The sequence below is a fragment of the Oxyura jamaicensis genome, chromosome 2 (assembly GCF_011077185.1).
Source record: "Oxyura jamaicensis isolate SHBP4307 breed ruddy duck chromosome 2, BPBGC_Ojam_1.0, whole genome shotgun sequence".
In the NCBI taxonomy this organism is placed as follows: Eukaryota; Metazoa; Chordata; class Aves; order Anseriformes; family Anatidae; genus Oxyura; species Oxyura jamaicensis.
This window is the reverse complement of record NC_048894.1, coordinates 58,067,818-58,093,758: the sequence shown is the minus strand read 5'-3', so window position 1 is coordinate 58,093,758 and position 25,941 is coordinate 58,067,818. Positions and strand designations below refer to the sequence as shown.

The 25,941-nt window shown below is 39.5% G+C and overlaps 1 protein-coding gene across 11 annotated transcripts in view; it reads left to right on the top strand.

Moving 5' to 3' along the window:
• Positions 1-25,941, top strand: part of HECW1 (HECT, C2 and WW domain containing E3 ubiquitin protein ligase 1) — a 265,618-nt gene that overhangs the window by 187,449 nt on the left and 52,228 nt on the right. For 9 of the 11 annotated variants that reach the window (XM_035316511.1, XM_035316510.1, XM_035316507.1 and 6 more), the window contains 8 exons: positions 717-818; positions 6,324-6,474; positions 11,727-11,854; positions 14,732-14,853; positions 17,784-17,969; positions 18,626-18,760; positions 25,210-25,315; positions 25,519-25,615. In XM_035316511.1, coding sequence (XP_035172402.1) covers positions 717-818; positions 6,324-6,474; positions 11,727-11,854; positions 14,732-14,853; positions 17,784-17,969; positions 18,626-18,760; positions 25,210-25,315; positions 25,519-25,615 — 1,027 coding nt within the window. The remainder of the gene's footprint in view (positions 1-716; positions 819-6,323; positions 6,475-11,726; positions 11,855-14,731; positions 14,854-17,783; positions 17,970-18,625; positions 18,761-25,209; positions 25,316-25,518; positions 25,616-25,941) is intronic. The other 2 variants (XM_035316515.1, XM_035316514.1) reach the window with 1 other exon arrangement.

Here is a 25,941-nt window from a genome sequence, read left to right as displayed (position 1 = left end):
TCTTCTTCTTCTTCTTCTTCTTCTTCTTCTTCTTCTTCTTCTTCTTCCTTCTTCTGTATCTCAGGTCTTCCCTCTTTATCTCAGGTCCTGACTATGTCTCACTATCTTTTGTCCTCCTCTTCTGCCACCTGTCTCCTACCTGTTTCTGGTCCTTCTCTCATTCTCCCTCCTTCCACCCAAGATGGACACTTTGAATTTTGAAATATACCTATAGAAGGGGACGATCTTCTGCTTTGCAGGGACTGCATAATCCTGCCACTCCAGTCCACTTATACAGTCATTGATCCTTTGGAAAAGCAGAGAAAGATTCAAGGCAGCTTTTAGCCTTGTATTCTGCTGATGGGAAAAGTTGGAACCAGGATTTTGCATGTTCCTGCCCAGTTTCCGCAGAAGCTTGAGCTGTACAGTATTTCTCAGAGATCAAGCCTGATTCTTCTCTCGCTTACACTTGTGTGTCTATGAGTCCAGAATCTGGTCCGTAATAGCTTAGCATTGACACAAACCTGAGACCAGAGCCTTGACTGCATTATTTTCATAATTCTTGGGCATGTGAGTTATTATTAACATAGCACTTGGAAATAGGAATAACCAAAGCTGTTAGGACACCAGGCTAACCTCTGTAAAAAAATAATCGCTTGTTTTACAGTAGCACATTTTTTGAACCACGTTGTGAGAACAGTGAATGACTGTCAATATCTTGAATATCTTGTCCATAGGTGATTGTCCTTTACTCCATAATTCTCAGCCAGTCAGCCAGCTTCCTTCTCTGAGGCCTGACCATCATCACTACCCAACTATCGATGAGCCTCTTCCACCAAGTAAGCTTTAGTTTTTTAATTTATTACATTTTTCAGCCTTTCCTGTTAACTCAAACAGTGTAGAGGTCAGTATGTCTTTCTAAATAACCCCATCTGTTCTGTATACACTTTCTCCAGAACCTAAGCAGTATGGTCTTTTGTTTCCCGTATTTCACCCTGACTTCAAGTATTGCCATGGTGTTTCGGACAAGCTCTATAACCTTCCTCTGCATTGATCCATCCTCTTACTTAGCTACCATGATATGAAAATGATAATGTTTCCCTGTCTCCAGTCAATACTGTAAGACTGGAATGACTGCGTATCTGTCAAGTGTTCTGGAAGCCTTACAAAACAGCTTCTGGTTGATGTGTCAGCAAGGTACTCTGATTTTTCTGTAATGTTTGTCTTCAAGATTTTTAATAACACAATTCCAACATGGTTTGGGATGGCACTCCCTGTGGTCTGTCAGCTCTGCTTGCAGGTTCAACAGGAACCCTTTCACAGTCAGGATGCTCCTGGGACAGATAGCAGGTCCAAATCTGAGCAGAAACAGCAGAAGCTGGGGAAGGCACCTCATGTACCATGGACCCGTCGTACTGTTTATGGAGTTGATGATCAATTAATTTTATGCTCATCGTGGACTGTAATGGTCTCTGCAGTTGTGCTGAATAAAAATTAGAGGGTTTCAAGGAGAGTGATCAACTAACAGGCTGATAATACAGGATTTTTACTGCCGTGTCTACTGCTGAAGGTGTTTTCCCTTGGTTCTATCGCCTTTCACTTGTGTACCTGGAGGATTAGCCCACTTTTTGCATTAGCGTTAACTGCCCAGCAGAGTGCACTCTATGCCCTGCAACGTACTGCGAATCAACTTCAAATTCTGCACGATTTAGCAACCTAAATTGTGCAGTGCCTCAGAAAAACAACCAGGCGTATAAACAAAGCACTCTATTTTCTTCAAAGCCCAAGTAGGGAACGCACTTATTTGGCCCATGGTGCCCTTGGCAAATAATTCATCATTTACCAACCATGCTGTCAGTGTTCCCTGAACTGAAAATAGCCCCGATGCTGGCATCAGCTGCACAGTAGCATGAATGATTCAAATGCCTCTAGCCCAATGAAGTCTTATTAGAGTCCCACTGTGGCTTGCCGGTGAATGATGAAATGGGAATGGTTACCTCTGTAACAGGAAAATATCTCTTCCTCCCACTCTCACCTCAACATTTTGTGAATAGTTCCCAGTTAGGTGACTTTATGATAGGACACTGACTCCAGCTTAGGTAAACAAAACTTACTGTCAATCCATGTCCCATATTCGTCTGTCACCGATTTAATACATTTTTTCCTCTTTTTTATATAATTATCCTCAAAAGGCAAGCTTTCTACCATTGGTTTTCACACGTGCTTTCACTACAAGGTTTAAGAACATGAAATGCAGCACACAACAATACAGTGCAGAAGTTATATCCCATTGTAGGATTTTATTTTAGCATTTGCATGTAACCTTTTTACAGTAGAGACTGAAACCTTGGGGTTAAGCATATTAATTTTAATAGGAGTAGACTCTACTAAGTTAATTTTGCGAGAAGAAAAAGTTGAATCAGATAATATCAACAAGGAAGGCTGCACTAAAAGCTCTCAATGAAATTTCAAAGTAATTTAAAAAGAAAAACCACGTTCTTAACCTAGAAATGTTTCTTCTAGAATTTGGTATCACTGTCTCAGTGCCTTTAATGCCTCTTAATCCTAGTTAAATAATTCTCAGATGGTGGGAAGGGAAGAAACTTTGTATTTTGATCATGAGCTGTATGGTTAAACTTGGCCTGCCTCTCACATGTAGCATTAGTTTCTGCTCAGAAGTACTGTTGAAGATAATTTACCATTGCTGCAAGTCCAGTGTTGACTGGTTTTATACTAGTCATGAATAATTTTCTGGTCAGTCTTTTTTTCTCCTTGAAATAGTTTTCTGAATAGCTTTTGTTTCATCATAACCCCACAACAGTTGGTCCCAGGGAGGAAATTTAATCTCAGACAGCTTTGTTTAGGAAAGTAACATAGAACAGATTCATTATTTATGTAGGAATGTCATAGTGACCAGTCCAAATGTTAAGGCCTGTATGCGACTGAAGTTTGCAGAACTTGTACTGCCTTATGACGGCATTAATAGTCACCCCTTATTATGCGTGTGATCACTAGTACTGCTGCAAGCCCTACAGAACTGAAGCCAAGACAAACATGTGCCCAGTTCAGCACTGCTCTATGCCAAAGGTGTGGCTGAGCTTGGAAAGGGAAAGGCAGCATGTTTACTTTGCCCCTCTAGGATTGTGGGCCTGCCAGAAAAGGTTGCGTCTTGTAGTGTAACTCAGAGCAGTTGCAGAGGCTGCTGTGAAATATGACTCAGCTGATGGAGGGGGATTGCTGGAGAACACAACCACTGCTGTCCCATCTCCAGCCTGTGCTCCAGCATGCCACTACTGTGGAGGTTAGATGGAGGTTAGTCTCTGTTGTAGTCACAGTTTTATTTTGCCTGAAAAAGTAACAAAGAAGCCTGAGGGGATTTGGCTGCTTCCTAGATCACCTGTGTCCCTGAATTAGCATGAAGGAACTTGAGCACAGTTCAAAAGCAGAGTCCTGTCTGTCAGTTCACCTGTCAGGCCATCCATCTCTGTGCAGGTATCCATCCATCTGTCCACAAATCTGCTGTCATATGCAGCTTCGGTGACTTGTATGACTTACTGATTGTCTTGTGGGAAGGCAGGAAGCGCACCTGACATCTATGGACAAAAAAATACCAGCACCTGCCACTCTGACAGCCTTTCCAGGTGATCAGAAGAATAGTTATTCAGCTGATCAGAAAGGCTGTTCCAAGGATTCATCTAGGACTGCTGCAGGTTTCCCAAAGCAGTGTGACACAGTTCCTAATATTTCAGTATGCCACTGCAAGTGTCAGCCCATGGTTTCAAGTGTATGTACACATAAAGCGATGAATAAAGCAGTGCTCACAGGTAGATTGGTGTAGTTCATGTTTGTACATAATGCTGCTGGATGTCTGATACACACAGCAGAGATAGCCTCTCTGAAGTTGTAGTCCAGCCTGCATGATCCTGACCTGATACTTTCACTGTGGCTTCCAAGCTCTGGACAAGTTTTGTTGCTCCTGGATTTCTAAATGTTATGCTTAGGAGCTTAGGAACTCTACATTACATTTAATTAGAGAAACACAGCGACGTAGCCTCAGAAGCCAGTAGTGCACAGGGCTGGATTATGAGAAGCACTTGTTTTACTGTGTAATTGGGCAGTTTTATTCTTATTGAGTGTTTATCAGCAGGCTCCAGACCAATATGACCTGGACCATTAGTTGGTGTCTTCTGTGTAGGTTCGCTAGAGTGAACTATGATTATCCGCCAAGTTTTATTATTCTTAACTTAGAACCATAGAATCATAGAATATGGGGAGCTTCTTCCAGTGCCCAACCACCCTCTCAGTGAAGAACCATTTTCCTGATATCCAGCTGACCCTCCCCTGTCACAGCTTCACTCCATTCCCTCGGGTCCTATCGATGGTCACCAGAGAGCAGAGCTCAGCGCCTGCCCCTGTTACACGTATACTGCAGTGTGAGGTGAGGGCTAGGATTTGGCCTTTGCCAGACAACAGCAAGAAAAATTAAGATCTTCTCAGTGATGTTAAGATACATCAAGACAGCTTTGTTTTGGGCCAAGATTATCTCATTTAGGATGTTTCAAGTAATGCAGGGCTCCAGAAGGGCCGTTCCCCACCCATGGTGGTACACCTGCCACTAGTGAGAGCATGCTTGGCAAAGCACTGGCCTTCAGCCTGCCTTGTGTGTCAGACTGATTTCCTTCAGTGTGCATCTGTTGTGCTCCATGTGCTGTTTTTGATTGTCTTGTGTTTTAGGTATGGTTTTCATAAAGCTGTGTTCTTGTTCTTGAGACAGCTACAACATCCTTGGGAAACCTTGCCTGGTGGGAGAAACAGAGAGCCCTCCCCTTAAGGTTATATAGGGATGTTCACAGTGGGACTGTGTGTGTGTGGTGTGAGCATAGGTTTTTCACCTATAATTACTGAGGTACTTATAGTCAACTCTGCAGGAAATAATGCACATGCATAAGGTTCTTGCTGTTTGTTTTGAACTCTTACAGAAAATTCATCCAAGGACTTCTGGTGTCCTTTTCAGGTTCCTGGGATAAATATGCCAAGGGCAACCAGCCATAGACGTAAGCCAACCTACACTAGGCTGGGACTGGTCTGGGTATGGGAACTGAGTTTAGCCAGGGGCAGTGTTATGGAGAGGGAAACTGGTTATGAAGGATTTGTTTCCAGACACAGCAAGGAGAGGTACAGCTTCAGTCCTACTCTTAGAAAGAGGAGCAGATAATACATAAAGAATGAAGTCCAGCTGATCCTAAATATGATCATAGAACATAGAAGGAATGGAGTCATCCCCAGTTAGAGCAGGGAAGTTGGAGTCACAGTAAAGCTGAAACAGAGATTTTTTTCTCCCCAAAAGGTAATTACCATATGTACATTTGTGTGTGAATGTGAGTGAGGTTTGTACATAAACAGGTGTAGAAAGTGTGTGCTTATATTTACGTAGATGTGTCATCAGCTGATGGATCAGATAGGAAGAAATACAAAGCTAGCAAGTCAAATTTATATCACTACTCCATACTTTCTAAGCAATCTGATGTGAGGGTCTTTTTTACTTTCACTTCAGAATTTCTCCCGTTCCAACCCTTTTTTTTAGTCAACATTACCATTTTCCACAAACCATCAGATACTGAAGAACTTTTAGTTTTCAGTCATGGGGCAACTTGAACAAACATTAGCAGGAGACAATAATGATGGAAGGCTAAATGTTACACTGCAGACTTTCGGTCTAGTTGGCATTCATCAGTACAATAAATTTATGAAACATCTATTTATATCTACAGAGATTTCTACAGATAAGTTCAGCCAGGCTGTGATTAGTTTTCAGGGGAACCTATAACTGTTGTATGGTATCCTTCTGAGACATGGTATAAAAAAAGAGAGAAATTAAACAAAAAAAAAACAACATGGGATTTACCACACTAGCTCCTATTTGATCCTGCTTTGCTAAGGGTCAGTTCTATGTGGCTACCCTGACCTGCAATTAATCTAGCCAACTGGTATTACTAATTGTAAAATTATCCAGCCCTTTAGAAATATACCCACTATGTCACTTGTTTTTCGTAGTCTACGATGGTGAATTCCATAGGCTGCCTATGTTCTGTGTGTGAAATATTTATGTATATGCATATACTACATATACGTACATATAGGCAAGCACAGAGTATATATACATTTGAATATATACACTGAATATATACACATATATTGCACGCATATAGACATCTATATAGTATCTATCTCATGTGTGATCCACTCTCTGTGTGTATGTATGTATGTGTATATGTATCTTCCGCATTTTTTTTTGGAAGGCTTCACACTGACACCATCATCCTTTCCTTTCTTTCCAACCCTAGATTGGGAAGCTCGGATAGACAGCCACGGGAGAGTATTCTATGTCGATCACGTCAACCGAACCACCACGTGGCAGCGCCCCACAGCCGCAGCAACACCAGATGGGATCCACAGGTCTGGCTCTATCCAGCAAATGGAGCAGCTGAACCGGCGGTGAGCAGTTGCATCTAAATTCCCTTAAGATCCACACTCCCCTTCTTCCACACCATGCCAGTGGCTTCCTTCCTTCCTCACTGTATCCCTTTAGCTCCCTAAGGATTTCTCCTCTTCCCTTGTCCAAGTCTAATATACGTGTTCCTCTGTCTGCTGATCACTTTCTACCTTGATGTACCTGCTGCGAGTGTTCAGTATCCAAACTTGCCCATGTGAGGAGCGCTGTTGAGTGAAAGATGTTGCAAAACATTTCAAAGTGTAAGAAGAGGCTTTGGAAAAACTTCTTCGAAATTACTCCCACAAGAGAAGGGAGCATTGTTCCAAAAGATGGAGTCACTTTTTCATTCTAATTCTTAACTCTTAACACTTTAACTCTTAACTTTTTCTCTTTAACTCTTAGAGTGGTACCGATGTGTCAGCACCTAACACTGCACCACAGTATCTACAGAGGTTTCTGAGCTGACTGTTACTGAAATATTGTTGCAATATCAGTGTGGCATTTCTTCTCAAGCTAGTTAGGCCTATTGAAAGGTCTGTCCCCTAATAGAGCAGGGCAGAGCAATGCCTTTCAGGGCAGAGCAATGCCTTTCCAGAGTATGCCTTTCTAGACATAGACAGATCTGCTTAGTGTTGTAGTAGGTGCTGTAAATCCGTGAGTTCATTCTGAGCTAGCTCACGTGGTACATATTTTCCCTTTGTGTGACTCATCCACACATAGATTTGTTTATCATTTCTTTCTCTTGCTGGCTTTTTGGACTGAATTTAAGAGGAAAGACTAAAGAATAAAGAGCTAGTTAAAAATCCTCCCTTTTTAACTTCAGAAAAGATTTTCTTTATTATTCCCTGCTTACTGTAATGATATGGTTTCTTTTCTAGACAAGGAAAACTGAAATTATATTCTAATCATAGCATATGAAATGCCACAAAAGTTTTTTGGCCATTTTCTCTTTGCTAAGAGAAAGATCTGCAGCTGAGAGAAGAATGCAGACTTTCAAAGTACTGTTTTCATAATGCAGAATAGCTTTGGAGTTTCTGTGTGTAAGGAGAAATGGGTCCTGAATGACAACAACTGGAAAGTTAATGTAACTTTTGGAGAGTAAACCACTCTTCTGAAAGTGGTTATTGCACACAGTAAGTTGTCACCATCAACACACTCTTGAAGAAATTCTCATTTTTTTTCTCACCAAATTTATTATTTTGGATGTCATTTTGTAACATGTATTATGTTTTGTAGAGGTGAAAGAACCTGCATTTGTTTCCATTATAGTTTTCCTCAGAAAGTGTCAAGCTACCATGTTAATATTAAAAAACAAAACAAACAAACAAACAAAAAACTCAAAGTGTATGTTTAATGTAGAGTTTTTTCCAATTAATTTATATGACTCTTTTCTACCATTTGGCATTTGTCTTTAAGAAGGATTTGGGTTACATCAAAGATCAGACTATTTGACTGCCACATAAGCAAGTTATCTACCACAGAAAGCTCTTTTCTGGATATACTTCAGACTTTTTTTTTTTTTTTCTTTTTTTTTTTTAATTGAACTCTCATGTAAATGCAGCACAAAACCAGGAATAATTTGTTTATGAGAGTCTTCATAAGAGTTCACCGTTCTTTTAGCTAAAGCAGGTTAATCAGTAAACAAGCTAACTCAGATCTCATCAGAAACTGCAGAGTAGGCATTGCATTTGTGACTTTCTTGCTGCAAACTTTATTTCTCTGTAGGTTTTCATGTAGGTTGTCTGGCTTCCTTGGTTATGACTTGATTGTCACTGGTTCAGATTGTTTATTGACTGTTAATGGGTCTAACATTCTACATTGAATCTCTTTATTTTTAGTATTCAGATACTTGATTACAAAATGAAAAGTGGAGAGGATTTTCAGTAGTGGCATAGCTCTCTTTACGTGAATCCTGTTGGAGACTAAGCACTGTGCAACTTAATAAACATAAATTGCCATCGCTTCTTGGGACAGAGGGAAAAAATGATGATTCACTACACTTTGCCAAAGATCTCTACTGATTTAAAATGTTGAATGAGGAGTTCTCCTGTTCCCAAGTTTAGGAACATTTCCTAAGATTCTGGTAAATGAGATTCATACTGAATACTCCATTGAAACAAACTGAGCATCTCTGAAGTGGAAAATCATTTCTGCATTTTCAACCTGGCTGCTAGAATTTTTCAATTTTCATTGTCCTAAAGCAAATTTCAAATAATTCAAGTCTCCAGATTTATGTATTATGGGGAAAACAGCATTTCATAAATGGTTACTGGAAAGCACTATGGAGGATCAGGCATGGTTTTAAGCACTCATTTTAGAAATACCGTTTTGCAGTGTTTCAAACTTCATTATTTGAAACAGTCTTCAGCAAACATACCTGAGAATCATTTTAGGTGAGGCAATAACAAGACCTTGCTGATAGAATTAACAACAGCCTGAACATTTGCTCTAACCTGAAACAAAATGGGACTCAGAACCACTTAGATTGAAAAAAAACTTGGCCACTTTTCTTTTTGAACCAATCTACTCACTTTTTAGCTTTCTGGTTTCATTTTTGGGAGGGAATGGAAAGACCAAAATATTACAGGGAAGCCTGGTATTTCCAGCCCTGCCAAAACCACAAAGCTTTGGAAATTTAAAGAAACCCATAGCTGTAACTGTTCAAATGCAAGAGCCAAACCTGCTTTTCTTCTGTGCTCAAAGCTTTCTATTAGCTGTGCTAGGCCACTTGAGGATAAAGGGATTGCAAAACTGGAATCCAGGTGTTAGGCAAGTTCCAAAGAGACATCCATAATTTTTATTTGAAAGACTCTTTCTCATTTTCTCAACACTACATGACTTGCTAACTTAGCAAAAGCCTGCAACAGCCATTGCTGATGAAGCTCTGTTGGAAAGATCCTTTGCAGCATATGTATATCTAGACTTGTTTTTGTACTAATTTAAAAAGTAAGAAATAACACAAGAAATGATATCTGTGTAGTTAAGACAGCCTCGGTGTGGTATTGCTAAGCCTCCATTTCTTTGACAAATCACTTTGAAAGGAGACTGAATTTTCCAGAGGCATTCCCATAATTTTTGCCCTTTCAATGTTTTCTCCACTTATTTTGACATTTTGGGGTATTTATATAAGATGAGTTTATAATATTGAAACCCCCCAAAAGTATATCTTTTGTTGGCATACAGCTAGTGTTACTCTGTAAGGTTTGCCAGTAGGGATTTTCTACCAACTAAATAAATGGAAACTGCAAGTTTGTTGTTGTTGTTGTTGTTTTTAATATAATAGTGCTTATATCATTTGATTACATGAACTCCTTTAAAAAAAAACAAAAAAAAAAAAAACTGTTGCATGTGGGTGTTGTAAACCTCCTACAGTACAGTACTTCAAACTTCATTCAGTTGCCTGCAGTCAAGTAAATAAAAATGTAAAGTGTAGGTCTAAAACAGAGGGACATAGCAACTAAGGTAAATTCATGCTGTTGTGAAATCTGCTATCAGAATTTCCTTGTAAAATGGATATTTACTTAAAAACAGAACCCCCAATTGTTGTTTTTTAAACAACAAACAAACAAAAACTTCTAAAGATGCTCTTTACTGAACTTCCAAAAGAAATGTTAAATGTCTTTAAATGCTGAGGGACAGACATACTACTGCGAAAGTTCAGTGAAATCTATTAAAACTTACGTAGTTTTTCTTAATCGTCTCTAGCCCCTCTGCCCAAAGTTGAGCTGCAGTAAGCTGCTAGAGATGCTACCTGTTGAGAGATGTAAAGGCCAAATCCAAATTTTCTTATGTGATCCCATGTCACTTTGAAGAACTAACTCCTGGTCACCTTCCTATTTGGAGTAAAATGTGCATTAGCGATTAAAGAGAGAGAGAGAAAGTAAGTAAAATGTGTAAGTCAGAATATGAGCTGAGGAAAGAAAAAAGAGTGTAAGTCAGGACAATGGGAGACAAACAATGCTGGATCAGATTAAATACAGGCAGTAAAGCCATTCTGATTTATGTAAGTATGGGAATGAAATCCAGAAATACAGATTAAAAATATCAGGGTGGAGTAAAAACTAATTAATCTAATTAAGAGCGTCTACTTTCTTTCTTTCTTCCCCTTTCTCCCTTTTTCTTTCTACTTCTTTCTTTTGTTTTCTTTCTCTCTGTATATGAAATATATTTTCTTATTCAATATATAAAAAGATTTATATTTATAGCTTACCAGTAGAACCAGAGAAATCTTGATCTCTCATTCATCTGTCTGAGTGGGTTAACTAGAATTTGTTTTGTGTGGTGCATATTTAAAACACTCCAGCTTATTCCCACAGCCAGATATATACTTTGTTCCTGATCTGGTAAAGTATTTAATATTGGGATCATCCCTAAGACCATGATTAATCCTATTGGCATCAATTAATATGGTAATTAGTTCCATAATTAACATAGAAATGGCATAGTTTTTAAAGGTGTTTACAGGTTTTAATTCAGCATTTACTTGGTCGTCTTTCTCACTGTTGCTTGCTTGTCTCTGTATTGTTTCCTCTCCCTTGTTCTGAAACCCAATACCAGCTAAATACTCGATCCCGTTAATTTCCAGAAATTGGTATAACCCATCCTTATGCTTTTCACACAGCTCATGTGTTACATTCTGTTCTCCTTTTCTGTGGCTGTCATATTAATTATAGCTCTTTGAGTTCACACTAACTACTAGTCTACATTCCATATTGCCTACCAAAATGGAAGTGTTCTCCCCTCGTGGCCATGCTGTATCATCATCAACATTGTGAACACTTAATTTCCTTTACCTTTTTAGGGTTGAGCATGGGCATCCGATACTGTAATAAACAAGGCTAAAGGGTACTCAGTGCATCATAGATTATGTTATCATAAGACTAAATGAGAGCATGAACCATGATCCACTAATATTTTTAGGTTCCAGACATCCAGATGTTTTAAAGAAAAGCCTAGTAACAATGTGTAGTATAAATACCTGTATGAATTTGACCTTTGAGTCTTCTTCCTTGCCTTGCACAGTAGCTATTTGATAGTCAGTGCAAAGTGCCATATTTGCAGAGTAGTGGTTGGCCCAAGTGTGACTAGCTGCAACATTTGAAGAAGAAGAGTCCAGCATGCTTCTTACTCTGTTGTATGCTGAAGGTACAAGTATTGGAGTCTTTTAAAATTGGTGCTAATTTTTAAGATAGAAAGCACCAGAAAGCTATTCTGTTAACTAAAGCATGTTGCTCCTCTCTCTGAATGTATGTAGATATCAAAATATCCAGCGAACTATTGCAACGGAGCGGACTGAAGATGATGGTGTAGTAAACAGGGTGGAGAGAGTTCCCACTGGAGGAGGAAGTGACTCTGAGGCAGAGCCTTCCCAACCAAGCTCAGGTATGTGAAAAAAAAGGTATTGAGGATGTGTTCAGTGCCACTCAGTGTTGGCATTCAGTTTTGGGGAGCAATGGGGACTGGAACTTCTTTATACCAGGGTGCAAAAGATAATAAAAGAGGTTTAGACCAGAAGCTACAGGTACAAAAACAGATACAGAGCTTCAGTTTTTTAACTACTAAGACAGACAAAGCATTTTTACTTTATTACAGTAAAAAATATTTATTTTTATTTGAAATTAAAATAGAGAAGGTATCTGTTTTGTGTTCAGCTTATTAGTTGCAAAAAAACACACTTCTATTTTTGCTGCAGCGTGACTTTGATCTTGGGGCCTTACAGTTTATTATTTCTGGGCATGGCTTCTGCACTGCTACATTTGTGTGGTCACACCTGCAGTGGCCCTGGCATGGAGTATGGAATATTTGTTTTTTTTAAGGCTGCAGCTTTGTGATAGCTATGAGCTGATCTAAGTGTGGGTTGCCACTGAAGGAGGCACAGCTGTCTTTGCTCATCACCAACTCATGTGACAGCACCCCATACCAGAACAGGCAACTGATCTGTCTGAAAACTAATCTTGTTTCTTGTAGTTAATGCTCTTTACAGCCAAATTGGTTCTTCCATCTGGCTCATTAGATGTCTAGACCAGAACTGGTGCCAATATGAAGGAGAAGAGGAGAATGCATACCAAGGGAAGGTTGGGCTGGGCAGGGAGTTATTCTACACTTCCTGGTGAAAGTAATATTTCCTTAAAGCAGTTGTGAAACCATCACCTAAAGATATATATACATTTTCGGGTAAGAATTATCAGCAATTGGACTAATGCCCACTATGCAACTTGTGGACCCACAAAAATAGCTATCTGCTTTGTCTGAGGACTTGTGCTACCAAAACGAATGGCCAGTTCTCTTCCTTTGGATCATTCTCACCCCCACATAGGTTTGTGTTCTGTGTTGGCTACAAGAAGGAAATGTCTTCTTGCCATCCTTCTGTAAATAGAATCATAGAATCATAGAATATCCTGAGTTGGAAGGGACCCTTAAGGATCATCAAGTCCAACTCTTGACACCACACAGGTCTACCCAAAAGTTCAGACCATGTGACTAAGTGCACAGTCCAATCTCTTCTTAAATTCAGACAGGCTCGGTGCAGTGACAACTTCCCTGGGGAGCCTGTTCCAGTGTGCAACCACCCTCTCTGTGAAGAACCCCCTCCTGATGTCAAGCCTAAATTTCCCCTGATAGCATTAAATAGCATTAGCAAACATAAGGAATCAGCACAATGTCTGCTTGAATTTTCTTAATGTTCCATATTGAAGAATAAAACACAGAAGAATAGTGAACTTGCATTTTTTAAACAAGTTTGGTAAAATATTCAATTTTATCTATTTGTTATCACAATCCTTTAGGTGTTTTTAGGTTGAAAATGAGTTTTGACTAAAAATGTTTAATGCTTGATATTAAAAATTTCTTTGCAGTCCTTTTTATTACAATTTATATAAGCATTTTACCTACAATGGATCTTACAGGAAGAATGCAGTACTCTCTATTAGCAGATGAGATGAAAATGAGTTTCACATTGTATTATTGCTATTTAAATTATAAGTAATATAGTCATTAAGTGTAATATTTATAATCATTTACTGCCATCACCTACATAATAAAATAGTAATTGAATAGGAATTGCTACCTAAGTATTTAGGTCTGTTTATTAATGTAACATTCACTTTTTTGTTTTAACCCCGAAGAACTATTGAGTGTAATGTATATCATCTTAAGTAATCAGGAAATGGTCTTTGCTGTGGATATTTTATTGCCGTTAGGAGAAAAAATCCATACTGCATAAAATGCCAAGAATGAAAACATCAAGGAGTGATGCAAACCTCACTAGAATACGAGAAAGCTGCAGTATGATATCTTTGCTATTTGCCTTTTAATTTAAATGAGAAACATCAGAAGGAATAGAATTTAGGCACATTAATCCAGATTCTAAGCCACTATAAATCAATTTAACTACAGCAGCGGATCCAATCTGCAGTCTTAAGTGGATAGCAAAATAAAATGTGTCTAGGGCAAAAATTGTGATAGTTGATAATAAGAAAATGAGAATCTGTATTTATTCTGTTGATGACCACCTCTGCATCAAATTTCCTTGGACTGTAAATAAAAGTTTGCTTGTGTTTTAAAATACCAGAACTACACACAGAATCCATAATTCCATGATAGGAAACATCTTTCTGGTGGCTGAGAGGTCAGAGCTCCTACCTCTGCAGAATTCACATTCTCAAATGCTCGGTTCTGCTCCTCTGTTTCATGAATCAATACAGATTAAAAATAATCACTTTGTGACTGTTTGTTTTTTTCCTTTGCCATATAAGTAAACAAAACCACAGAGTTGCCAAAAATGATACAATTACATGTTTTGCAGCACCAACATGGAAATGGGTGGGTCAGGGGACTTTCTTATCTCAGCCTTGCTGCGAGATGCTTTCTGCTGGTGATCCCCTCAGTCTGGATTGGGAAATCTGCTCTCTCTAAAATCAACAGTGCAAGGAACCAGTCAGGACCTGGATAACAGTAGTGTCACCTGGTAAAACTGTTGTGGTCACGCTGATGTTCAAAGACAGCAGTAGATATGACCCAGAGGTTTTTAACAAACAGTATAGAAGAGCATCCAGCTCCTGCCCTGCTACTGTAAACACTACAGCACTAACCATAAGAATGCTCACAGTTTTGCCAGCAGGCTTATCCTGTTAAAACAGAGAGGGTAGGTGCATTGGGCAGGATGGTGCTGTTCAGTAAATGTTAGATACTAGACTGTGCTTGCCACTGTGTTAATACAATTTTGCTGCTTTCGTTGTTTTTCTTTTTTTTTTTGTCCAGAGATTAGGAGGGAAGGTTCACTTTCTCCTGTGAATTCCCAAAAAATCACCTTACTGCTGCAGTCTCCAGCTGTGAAGTTTATCACCAATCCCGAGTTCTTCACTGTGCTGCATGCAAACTATGTGAGTAATTATGATTTGCTCTCTTACACTACTGCTTTCTGAGTCCAGACTCTGTGCCTCAGGCCTTCACGTAGAATGCACACTGAATTTGAAGTGTGTGGCTTGGGGCTCAGTTGTCCTCTTTGAGCAACAGTCCAGGTTGGGGACAACACAGGCGGACTGATCCAAGAAAAATCTTTCTGGAATTCTGCCTCGTACACAGAGTTCCTTGAGAAGCACAGAGAAGCTCATTAATGTTATCCTTCCAGATTAAGCAGGAATCCTTGGTTTCAGGTTGGTTGATTCTGTTATCTGTTGCTGCAGGGAGTGAGTTTGTTACCTTTGGAGCCATGTTCCTGAGAAATCTTACTCAGATTCCACCAAATCTCAGGGGAACAGAGAGGGAAAAATTATTTACTCCTGCAGTTTGCACTCCCAAGAAGCAGGTGGGCATAATGCAGTGAAAGAAATACTGACTTGAGTCAGTCTATCTGTTCTGGGGAAAAAAAAAAAAAAAGATTGAAACTGAATTTTTAAATATTCAAATCAGTTTGTTTTTCTTTTTCTTTTTCTTTTTTTTTTTTAAATTAATGCAATAAGTCTGTATGTTTTGTTGCAAACCTTATGTGGAATGTAAAAAGTTTAATGGTAGGTCAACCAGGAGTAAGCAGATAGGGAAATCTCACAGGGATGTGTCATTACCAGATTCCAGTCCTAGTCTGCCTATCTTGAATGTAGGTTCAACTAGACACCCACACAACTTCCAAATATTTGGAAAATCTTCTGTTTTTGGGTAGGGATGGCCTTTCTTTTTGAAAGGAAAAGAAAAGAAAGCACTCTAAGAGTTGCCTCTGCACAGGTCTTTAGCTAATAACAAATGTCCTGTTCTGGATGTTGTACTTGTTGTGTTGAAGCCAGCTGTCCATTTCCAAGTCTCTGGCAAAGTTTATTACCCCTGAGATCATTGCATCCTGCAGAGGAAGGGATATATTAACTCATCTAAAATTGCCTGAACTATGCTATGGAGTGCACATGATTTCTTTCATTGACAGGATGATATACGATGATTTATAGCTAGAAGCTGTATCATTTTCCTTTGGCATAGTTGTTTGCAAAAGGAACAAATGATTCTACAGTGGTACAAGGAATAGCTCACAAGAGATTAGGTCCCAACTTCATTTCTTACTGAAATAAAAAAGTAAAGAGAGGCCTTCAGTTTGAGCTTATAAAATTGTCTCTAATATGGGAGCCATAACAAATCTGTTGAAACATCCATCAAATAGTCATATAGATTCCACTTGCACAGAAATAATGGCCCACGTAACTTTTGGTTTAACACGCTTGTTATATTTTAAACACACACCCCTATTAAAATTTCAAGCTATTAATTATACCAATGAAGTTGGGATTGGAAAATATTATCCAGCAGTTAGAATTAAAAGGGAAAGGCTCTTGTTTTGCAGGTATTTTATTTCCATGGAGGGATAAAACTACATTACATTTTTTGTTTCCCTAGTGCAGCTCAGAGATATTCAGTTATTGATCAAACATCAGATCAAACTGTAACTTCTGTCATGGAGCAGGCTGTGAACTCAGCAACTTGCAATCATGAAGCTTTCCTGGGTTATAACCAGGTCATATCTTCAGGGCAGAGATCATATCTCTGTGATTTCACAACATACACCAGTGCTTTACCATAATTAGGGATCCTGAGCTGCAAGAAGTGTATTCCCTTCTCAACACTACCACGACGACAAATCCTTACATGATAAAAATAATACTAGTAAATGTTTTATTGCATTGTAGTGGTTAAAATGCATTGAAAATACACGGAAATTGAGAACTGAAAGCTGCTAGGTCAGATTCTCTGGGCAGATTACAGATACACACGCTGGGGCTCAGTTCACTGGAGGCGCATATCCTCCAATGACCTCCAATTGCTCAAGAAGAGCGGGACAGCAGAAAGTACTTTGTGTAGTATAACAAAACCTTCAGCGAGTAATTCAGTCCTTTGCGCTGACCAATAGGACTAGCACACTCATTTTCTCTCTAGTGAAATGCTCAGAAGGCATGCAGATTTCTGTAGTTTCCTACGCTGCCTTGAGCTTTCTCCCTAAAGTAAAATATCCAGGAGTAGCCTGAGAAAAAGTGTTGACATTGCACATGTATTTTGTGGTACTGTATTGTTGAACATCCTGTGGCAACAAATACAGTTCACTTTGGCTCCTGTTCTGCGGCCAGATCAACACTAATGAACTCCAATCTGCGTCAGTGGATGCTCCCTTAAAGAGGTGTGTTTAATGTCCGTGGTGAGATACAACTACCTGCCTCAGCGGCAGTGTTCATCTGACTCAGGAAAACATCACCATCTGATATTCTTTTTAGTCGGTGCAGAAACAAGTACTCAGTTCCAGGAAGTGATTCATTATCTTCCAAAAATAGACAATTGAATGTGTCTGTTTCTGTCCTGTGGCTATAAAGTGACTGTAAATAAGGTAACAAGCTCAGATGCAGACATCTGTAATGCAGTCCTCTTCAGTCGATGAGTTCTATCACAAACATCTTGATCTGAATTATACCATAAATATATGTTCACAGCTGTCTTTGCATCTTTCTGGGGTCATCCAGTCACACAAACAGGCTTTCTGTTAGACTGTGAAAGCACTGAAATAGGCACAACTGCATGCATCTTGAGTGGGTAGTGTTTTAGCTGACTGGTTTGGGAGTGCTTTAGGAGGCAGCCTAAGCACAGGCTAGCTGTGCATAGTGTGTGGGATGTTTCTTACTTTTAGATGTTTGTGTAAAGCAGTCATTCCAATCAATTTGATGAGATGAAAATTGTTCTTGACTTTGACTGTATATATTTCAGTTCTTTGGGCATATGTCCCATGAAATAACTGTTGTTTTGATATTGGAATTGCTTTTTCTCACTTTTGTTTTCCATCTCATAGAGTGCCTATCGAGTCTTTACTAACAGTACCTGCTTGAAGCATATGATTCTGAAGATACGTAGAGATGCTCGTAATTTTGAGCGCTATCAGCACAACAGAGACCTGGTAAATTTTATAAATATGTTTGCTGACACCCGACTAGAACTTCCTCGTGGCTGGGAGATAAAAACTGACCAGCAGGGCAAGGTAAGTTTGCCAACAAAACTTATCATTTGTTTAACACAGCACACCAGCCTATGTCACTGGAGGTCCTATCTTCCTTGACTCAAAACTGGAGAAGGTTTGGTTTAAACAATACTTGCAGCAAGCAGACTTATTTTAAAAGCAGAAAAAAAGCTTCAGGAACAAACTTTTCAGAGCATAGTAGTGACCATCTAGCCTTCTGTGGAATACCACTCCATAGCCAAGGCAGAACTGGACTAACAAAAAGGTTTAATCTAGAGCTTAGATCTGTCACGACAAATTTGCAAACATTTGCCAAAAATAAATAAATAAATAAATAAATGCAAAATTTGGCTTAGTGTCTGCCTCCATTAAGCTTTGCTGGGTGACTTCTGGAACTACCCAGTAGGCTAAAGAAGTGTTCCCAGGTAAATTCTGCCTTGTTTACATCAAGGATGTTACATGTGTTTTTGAGCTACGTAGCTTTAGGCATTTCCCAGGAACTGTTCTAACTTAAGCTAAGAGAGACTTGTCACTTGCAGGTACCATCCATGGACATCCTTAGCAGGGGATTTCTGACACACAGTTGCCAGTGATTTTCATTATATGATCCCATAATACTGTCGGCGTTGGCTTCTCTTACAAAAATAACCACTGTATGTCGTTCCTTTGTGTTTCAGTCTTTCTTCGTTGACCACAACAGCCGTGCTACCACTTTCATAGATCCCAGGATCCCACTGCAGAACGGTCGTCTCCCTAATCACCTGACTCACAGGCAACATCTTCAGCGACTTCGTAGCTACAGTGCTGGAGAGGTAACAGTGCTAGTATCAATACAGTTGCTTTTGACAGCAATCTTCTGTAGAATTAAAAACACTTCTTACTTAAAATGTGTTTGAACAGATGTTCTTGTGGATTTTTATCTTCCAAAGGAAGTGAGGGATCTTTTATTTCTGAAGGGTTTATGTAGCGCTTGCTGGTAATGAAGTTTTACTTTTTGACCATTTTCAGAATAAAATGATAAACAAGTAAAACTAAATAACCAAAATGAAATGATGTCAAAACAGATTTTAAGAGAAGAATCGATGATTGACATGCTAATTGTGCTTTAGTAAAGGCAAACCATTCATTCATTATAATGCTTGATACTTTAACAGCCTCTTTTTTTTTTCTTCATTCCCCACTGTGACACTGTGCTCTGAAGAGATATACTCTCTAGCAGGTGTAGTAATGCATGGTGAGGTTTGCTTCCCTAGCCGTCAAATCATGCTAAAGAATCTTTCATATGTTTCATGGGGATGATTTTTGTCACTGAGGAGCATGGGCAGGGTGATAGAAGCATAAATCCTATTTTGGAATTGTAGTGTTAAGTAAGAAAGAGTACTGGCAATCAGATTCTTCATACAGCTAAAGCTTTGTAAAAATTAGAGCTGAATGGGAGTAGCTATGAACTGTGGCCAAAGAATCCTCCTCTTCCAGAAAATCATCAGGAGAAATGCTTGTGAAATTAACATTGAAATTTGTTGCAGTCAGACCAGTCTGAACACCTCCCACTGCCAAAGAGGCTTGGTATCAGGAGCTTGTTAGGGTGTGAGGTCAGTACTTCAGGACCAAGGGCAGGCCATGCATAAGTAGCTTTGATGTGTGTTTTTTTGTTGTTGTTGTTTTTGTTTTTGTTTTCATTTGCGGTAAATACAGTAAAATACTTTCTAAAGATAGAAGTGTATCAGTGTCTTTTTCAGTCATACCTTCCCCTCAACTTAGCAACTTCTGTCTGTCAGCCACCTGCAGTTTAGTGCTTTTATTGTGACTGATTAAAGTGATATGAATGTGAAAGTCACCCACATGATGATTCATATTTGGGCCCATGTTTGCCTGGGGCTTGCTTACAAATTCACCCAGTCAAGGACAGAAACACTGCTGAGCAACTCAGCCAACCTAGCACAAGAAATACACTTGGTTCTGCAAGTGCTGGCAAAGCTGGCAAAAGCAATTTGCAGTAAACCCAAATTGTCATATACAGAGAAAGGAGTGAAAAGACTTAAATATGTCTGAGCAATGACTTTCTCTGGGGGAACTGTAAACTGTTCATCAAGGCCACAGGTTTGGCATGATCAACCAATGACACAGGGCCTTCTGTCTACTGCCATCAGTGTTGGCACCCTCCACACCTTGTCTTGGTGGCCCAGGTTCCATGGCACTTATGCACCTTTCTCATAGCCAGTAGCTTCCCCTTTGGGAGTATCAGCTTCTCCACTGGAAGGACTCCTGTTGGTTCCAAGGACTTTGGATCAGTGCCCGAAAGCCCACCATTTACATGGAAAAAATTTAACCCTTTGCAACTTGGACCATTTATCAAGAAATGCATGTTCTATTCCATTTCTTTCAAGTATATTTAGACATCTGTATATAAATATAAATCATGTTTGTTGGGACACAAATGGGGCTTTATCCTGGCCATGTATCAGCTGTCTGCACTCCAGTTGGTTTCTTTGATGAGCAGGTGGTGTGGCCTCTGGAATCTGTCACCAGGGTGGTATGAAGGACCAACAGATGACCACCAGTCTTGAATATTATGCACAAATGCCAAGTGAGCATGCTGAAGAGCAGAGCGGTGCTGCTTTGGATTCCTTTTGGGTGCCATAGAGGGCATAGAAAGGAACTAGGGTAATGAGAGGCAAAACTTTCCTCCCTATCTTTGCACACACACAGCTGATATCCTGCCCAAGTACCAAAACAGGTCATCAGAGTGTTTGTGTGAACCTCCCTGGGACTTTGTGACACTGAGTGATCAGCTGAGGAAATAGCAGATAAAAATCATAGGCATATTAGCCCAAAGTGGAAAGAAATAAATACCCCAGGTTCACACAATCAGCAATGGATTTGAACTGAATCATCATGAAGAAATTATTACAGTTCTAAGAAATTATGGTCTCAGTGCTCAGCAGCAGACAAAAAGAAAATGCAATGTCTGAAATTCTTAGAAAGTGAATAGAAGTAAAGGATTATTTTATTCAACAGAGAACAGATATTGCGAGAACTAAGTGTCAGAAGTAAAATCAAACAAATTCAATTGAAATAAGGCAAGATTATTTAAATACAGTGAGAAGAGTTAACCGTAGGAACTAACAATTTACATGGTTAATGTGTCCCCATTTCTTCATAATTTCAGGCCAAAACATAGTCCTTTTCTGGAGGATATATTCCATGCAAAAGCCAGTTTTGTCTAACCATCAAGTTCTTGATCTCCTTGAGTAGGTATAGTGCAATAGGTAGCTTGTTGCGATCAAGTAACAAATGGTGATCACCTGCACTGCCTTCCATGACATCCATGAATCCTATAAATCTTTGTGGCTTATCTTGCCTAGTCAATATATTGACTAGAATACCTTGCATCACTACTAAAGAATTCAGTTTTAGTATTTCATATATAGTTTTAAGACTGCTCCATGAAATTAAAACATGCAAATAAGTTTCCTCAAATACGTCAGTTTTCTTTGCTTTATGTCATTTAAAATTTATTCTCAGTAAAGAACAGAGATAGCAATCACACAGCTTTGCTGTAGAAGGCTAGCTGTTGTTTTCCAAGTCCTTTTATTCAAAGTTTATCCAACTATTAACAGGTCAAGCAGAGATTCAAACTGTCTTTTTAACTTAATCTGTATGTGGTGGGTGGGCTGCGGTGTCTTTTTTTGTTTGCTTTGTTTTGTTTTAATTTAAAAAATCATGTGTATAATAATACCTTATTTTCCTCTTCCAAGAAAGCATCAATTTCATAAATTATCCTGTAGTGTTTATGCTTTTCTCTATGTTGAAGTATTCTCCTAAATTAATTACCTCTGTAAGCACAGAGGTAATGTCCATCTGTGTAGATCCTTGATATTAAATGGCATAATATGTTATGGACAAAAATGCTACTTTTTAAAGGGAATCAATATTTTAGAAAGGAAAGGTTGTTGATGCTACTGTTGGTTACCTGATTTTTGAAAGAAAACTTTCCATTCACTTTCTGGAACTTTCTTTCTCCAATGGAAGTCATTAAGTATGATAAAAGGGTAAAAAAAATTAAGGACAAAAAAGAAATAAGCTGGTATCCATAACTAAGCATCAAGAGTTTCTGATTAGTAGGAAAGACAAGATATGTGAGGATGTAGCAGTATGTAAATCTCTTCACCGACCCAAACCACAGAAAGCAAGTGGAAGGACTCAAATATGCAGGAGCCTCTCAAATCCAGCAGTGATATAAAATCCAGGAAACAGTATTTTATCATTGGAAGGCTCCTGTGATAGGTTTGGACTCTCCACTCTGGTTGCAACATCCCAGAATCAATTGCTAAACTGTTAAACTGTGTCTATAAATCTGTGAGATTACCCTGCACTAGATGAACAAGTTCACCAAGTCATTAAAGGGGTTAGAGGGGTCACTTTTTTATTTATTTATTTTTAATACAAGAATACTGTGCTAATCTAAATTAAATGATTCAATTAGAAAGTCAGAACAGACAAGGCGTTTGTAATTAAACACTGAATAGAAGCAATCAATTGTACTGTATTAGCTAAAAGATTAGAAAGAGGAGTATTAGCAAAATGGAAGGTAAACAGACGGCTGGGAATTTTCGTGTTGTTTTGCCAGAGGAAAATTGTTTAGAGTTGTAAATGTGCAAAGACCTGGATCCAAACGTAGCATTAGCAACATCTAATGATGGTGACGAAGAGAAGTACAGCACCACACAGTATGTGCAATTTATTCTGTTCAGGTGCGTACAGTGCTGGGTTCTTACAATCCAGTCAACTTTAACTGTTAAACCAGAGTAGGAAAGGGAAGTGGGGAGTGAAGGTTTTCCTTCATGAGCTCTAGGCACATTTCCTTTCAAAATTCCTGCTTCAGGAGAAGGTCTTCAGACCCACAAACTAGCAGCACTGGTAGGCTGGCCAAAAGAAAAAAAGCAAACCAAACCAAAACAAACCAAAACAAAAAACCACCACCAACAACAACAAAAAAAACCCACTAGTTTACATGAGCAAGGGGAGGATTCAGTCCCAAGCTGGGCAGAAGTACTCTGCAGTTGTCACGTGTCAAACGTGCTCATTTTTGTGGGAGACAAGGGTTTAACACCTCTGTGATCCCTCCCTTCCTACCTTCTTGTCAGTACGTCTAGGTGTAGCAACAGGGGTGCAGGATTTCTATTTGTCACACATGAGTCAGAGACTACCCTTAAAAACAGGCTCACCCGCTGTCAGCCTTCAACACACAAGCTGATTCTACAAGGGCCTGGGGAGAGGCCTTCTTGCCTGACCTCTGGAGCTCCATGGAAGTAGAGAAGCTGAGCACAGTGTGATACCTTAGGATGTACAGTCATCCTGCATATCCTTGCTAACACATCCTGCACATCGTTGCTAGCACATCCTTGCTAACACAGCTGACCACAGGGCAGGCCAGAGTGTGGCCCTCACTACGCTGCCAAAGACAGCCCAGGAACAGCTGTGCCCGGAAAGGCTCCATGCCCACTGTGGCAATGTTATATAGAGCACCCCTTGTTCCTACACCTCCTCCTTCCTCCGTAGCATAGAGTGAATGCCGTGAAGAGCACATGGTTCCTGTCAGTGTTGATGCCTAGGTCACAAGGCGAAAGCTGCCTGAGCTAAATTTGCAGTGTCAGTTGGCCCAAGGGGGTGTGAGAAGGAGACAAAGGGAGAAAGTGAGAAGATTTAGCCCAGAACAGAGGGATTTGTGTCTTAAAATGGCTTTAGGACAAGACTTAGAGTGCAAGCCAGTGAGAGCAGAGAGAGTACACCTCAAAGCTGTTCCTTAAAAGGGTTGGAGAGGAGACACTAGTTTCACAGCCAAGGCTTTCATTAGTTATGCAGCTTTTGACAAAAATGTACATGCTGCTTAAATTGCATCAATCCCAGTGGCATTCATTGCTGTTGCATTTAGTACATTGTGTGTGACCTGCCTGAAAGTTCAGTCATAAATTGCCTGTTTTTAAAGGTGAGAAGGATTGGACCAAGATTAGCACATCAATCTGTTAAGTACTGCAGTCTTGACTGTTCTCCCTGACGCTGGGATAATTCTCTATAGTCAGCAAATGTATAACAATATAAAATGGGTACAAGCAAAATCGTAACTGAATCGTAGAGCAAAATGTTCACCATGCACTTTCACAAGTTTTGTGTTTTCAATTAGAGTATGTTTAGTTAGAATCATTAAGATTTTTCATTGTTTAACCTGCATATTGATGCATATCAAGTGCATTCACCAGCATCTTGTTACACATAAACTTCTTATGCTTTATGTGCTCCAAAGGCAACTTGCCAGTCACATTTAGCTTCTCAATTTTCATTTGTATCCAGTTGGAAGACTTGGCATTTGGCCATAGCACTGAAAATGGATTGGCACTATTTGCTTGGATGCAAAGCTAAGCATTTAAAATATTGGAGCTGGGGCAATTTCTTCCTGAACGGGTTGCCAAGTACTACAATTTGTGCCATGAGGAGGAAGCCACCATCTGCCCAGTAGCATGGCAATTGGAATTCGTGCACATCTTGTCCTCATACAGGGTGTGTTTGCACCGATTTGTAGTGATGCACCTCTGTTGGCTTCCCTGAGGCCATCTTCTGGAAGAACACACATGTGTGAGGGGCAGGTTCCCTTCAGTTTGCCCAAGCCCACATGCAGTTACCCAGAAAATAATGATTTACTGAAGACATTGCCAGACCTCATTGTTTGTCTTGTATCCTTATAACTAGGTGTTTTCCTACCTTCTATTATATCTGCCTTCTTGACATGAATCCCTCCTCTATATAGTGTAGTTAGGACAATGTCATTCTTCAAATTAAGTGTCTTAATTAAGTAACGGTGATAAATTTCCTTCTTACTTCTCCTTTTATCTACTTTTCAGATTATGTTCTTTATTCAGTATATAGGATTCAACATTTATTTCTGGTCACGCAAGTTAGGCAGCCCTCCTTTAGGATGATATGGCCCTTCTTTGACCTGTGCTCTACCTAGGTATGAGGAACACATCATTACCTGACCCTTTTAAGCTGGCTGAAGTGTAAAGCTATAATTTTCATGCAGACTTTCTGTCCTTTAGTCAGTCAGCGTCATGGGCCATTCTAAAAAAAAAAAACAAAAAAAACAAAAAAAAAAAAACCAAAAAAACAAACAAACAAAAAAAAAAAAGATCAGAATCATTCGTACTAATTGCTGTGTTGCCGACTGCCAGTTTGCCCATTCTTTCCCTTTATTCCATTGTTGTAGGCCTCTGAAGTCTCTCGGAACAGAGGAGTTACTCTGTTGGCCAGACCAGGCAATAGTCTTGTAACAGCTATCCGAAACCAGCATCATCATGAGACATTACCTCTGGGTAAGCCAAATTTCCCTTTTCTTTTCACAGCAGTGCTCACAAAGATGCTTTTTAGATCTACTCATCAACCGCATGCACTGCTTCACGTTGTCCTGTGCCTCACTTAGCAGTGCAGTCACTGCGCCCCTGCATAGTCACAGTGACGTCCAGAAGGCCCCCACAGTGCTAAATAAAGCCTCTGTATCACTTTTTTGCTTTTCCAGCTTACAATGACAAGATTGTTGCATTTCTACGCCAACCCAACATTTTTGAGATGCTGCAGGAGCGTCAGCCCAGCTTGGCCAGAAACCATGCACTCAGGTACTGCTTTGTTCCAGACTGCTGACTCCAAGTTCCAGAAATGATTTCTTGTAATGTAAAAAACAAATTATGGTAACTGTAGTAAAAAAGATGAACTTAAGTCCGATGCAGAACTGTCAGTAAACGTTACTGAATAGCAAAAACTGTCTTCACCTACAGTTAATCACCTTGCTTTTCAGAAGGTAGGTTTAAAATAATGTTTTGATGGAAGTGAGCAGCAAAATCCCAGTAACTCAGCAGAACCAGGATTTTACCTTGTGGTTGGATTTACACACATGCATGGACATAGTCACCCTAGATTTTATGAAGAAATAGCAATGTTATGA